Source organism: Ostrinia furnacalis, unplaced genomic scaffold (assembly GCF_004193835.3).
Source record: "Ostrinia furnacalis isolate ACB-3 unplaced genomic scaffold, ASM419383v2 OfSCF7443, whole genome shotgun sequence".
Classification (NCBI taxonomy): Eukaryota; Metazoa; Arthropoda; class Insecta; order Lepidoptera; family Crambidae; genus Ostrinia; species Ostrinia furnacalis.
In genome coordinates, this window is record NW_021137682.1 from 1 (window position 1) to 2,594 (window position 2,594).

General features: G+C 40.6%; 1 protein-coding gene across 1 annotated transcript; it reads right to left on the bottom strand.

Moving 5' to 3' along the window:
- Positions 1 to 423: 423 nt before the first annotated feature.
- On the bottom strand, positions 424 to 2,223 carry LOC114364485 (transmembrane protein 47-like; the record flags this gene model as incomplete). Its single annotated transcript, XM_028320656.1, has 2 exons — positions 2,103 to 2,223; positions 424 to 554 (listed from the first exon to the last, which is right to left on the bottom strand). Coding segments are annotated over exons 1-2 (192 nt in total), but the record flags the coding sequence as incomplete, so codon positions are not given.
- Positions 2,224 to 2,594: the final 371 nt, after the last annotated feature.

Below are 2,594 nucleotides of genomic sequence, written 5' to 3' on the forward strand. Positions count from 1 at the left end.
CCATCTTGGTTTGCCTATATATACTTGGCAGGATATAAAACTCCGTCACCGCGATGCAGGTTTGTATGAGCGGCGGAGTGTGCCATAGTGAAGTAGTGACAGCGCCATCTGTTGGTCACTAGTTTGTAGTGGCGTCGCCACACTAACTAGTAGGCTTACGATGCGCGCCGCGATACTTTTATCGCGCTATTTTATCGATTTTACGCGATAAACCCATACATTTTGACGTCTAAAATCATCGATAAGATTTTGTCTCAGCGCGCATCCTAGTCCGGCTGGTAAGCCTGGCGTCAATTGTGGTTTGAACAGTGAAACATTAATTTGGGAGATCATCGTTTTAAGATTCGTCATTTTAGAAAAAACACTTGCTGGCGACATACTTATAAAAGTTATAAATAAGTGCAACATAATGAGGTGACTCACTTTCCGCTGCTTGAAGTAGACCTCCTCGCTCTCCTTGTCGCACAGCAGCAGCACGACGGCGCCGAAGAGGAAGATGGCGGCGCCCCAGCCCACGCCGTACGCCCAGCCAAACTCCCACACCGACCGGTTACCTGCCACGCACAAAGCTAGCGGTCAGTATGAACCTTCATAGAGATGTACCCATACATTACTAAAGCCTAGATAGATGGTCCGCGCAAAAACCAAGCGGTCCGTATCAAACCTTCATAGAGTATGTGATGTACACATAGATTAATTAAAATCATTCAGGGACTGGGTAGTCAATGCGAAAAAACGCTCAACGGTTGGAATGTGCAGGTGTCAAAATGTCCATATAGATGACCCACGCTGAACTGTCCCACCAAACTCAATGACAGGGGGGCGCTACCATCGTTCAACTATATGGTTTCCAACATGGCAAAAATCTGAACCAGCGATCCGGTATTGACGGTGGCGCCCCACTGTCAATGTCATCGACAGGACAGTCCAGTATTTTGGAACTATACGGACCGGTTGTTAGTGTGGCAGAAAGTATGAACGTCAAAAAGTCCCAGTGCCAAAATGTACATTGTTACCATGGTTACAATGGTTTAGTGACAAATGGTAATGGTAATAATGGTACATACAAAAAAAAATATAAGATACTCCGCGCATGAAAAGCGAGGCAACTCGAGTGGACCATTCTGGCTCACTCGAAACGTCACATCCAGTACAATAATTCGTCAAATTTTATTTTTATAATTAAACGCCTTATCAAATAAATAACTATAAAACTCTTCCATTTCGGAAAAATCGCCTTTGTTGTACTTACATTTTTCACAACGTAATAATGACAATGAATAACAAGATTTTTGCCTCACTTCAGACGAAGCGATAGAACTTTATTAATCTAAGGAAGTGTGCCAGCGGCCTTAATACGAAAGTTGAAAAGTAATGCATGCATAACGTGACCAAGTGACCATACGTCCCGCTTTGGGCGGGACTGTCCCGCTTTCAGACTGTCTGTCCCGCTGTCCCCCGCAAGAGCAAAAAGTCCCGCTTTAGCATTCCAGCACTTTCGTACCAACACACTTGATGTAACAAACTTTTCCATACTTATCGAATACGTTATGATGTGTCTGCCAGGAAGTAACGCACCAGTCGAAAGAGATTTTTCTCAAATGAACAAAATGTGGACGAGTGACAAAACCCAGCTAAGTGTAGCAGTAATGAAAGCTATGTTGATAACGATAATAAATATAAATAAATCATGCAGTGAGTTCCATAGTTATCTAAAAACAAGATACGATATTCTAAAACAAATTTGTTCCGCCGACAAATACAAAAATACGACTTAGAAGTCACCCCACTACTTAACTGATTTGTATTATTCAATCTTCTATAAACTTGTAAAACTCCCAAGACTTTGTTTTATTTTATAATTCCGCAGATTTTTTTTTTAGAACTATTCCTCAGTTGTCCCGCTCTGGCACAGAAAATAAATGGTCACGTTATGCATGCAGTAGGTTGAATTTTACATTTCTATAAAAAAAATGCGTTGTCACTTTGATTGGCAAAACTCCAGTAGATACAATTTAACGTAAATGTAAAGAAGAAACCCGACCAAAGTTCGATCAGCCGACGCTGGCCAATGTTCCGATAAAAAGCACTCAAATACATACCCAAATTTAACTCTGCGGCGAAACAAACCGGGTAGATCACTAGCGCTATTAATATGCACATCACTGAAACAACAGACAATGTTTTGTTAATGCATCCATTAGTAGTTTATCATCAGAAAATGAGGCCATGTCATGACCTGTCTATCGTGGAGATAAATACATAGGTATTATACAAAAGAGCTAAGAAATGTTAATGCTTGTTTATTGGACTTTGGTCATGTTATGACGAACAACAGGTGATATTCAGACGATATCTGCGCCGAATTATTTTACACCGACGCAGAATCATAAGATATGAGAAAACATGGGATAGAGTAAAGTTATTGGGTAGACAATATAATTAGCTTTGGACTCGATGACATCTTGAAGCCTGATTTTGCGGGAAATTAAAACAAATCCATGAAAGAGCCAAATAACTAAAATACGTATATTTTACTAGGTTTTGCCCGCGTAAAATTCCGCCTGTCACAGAAAATCTATCTATATCTATAG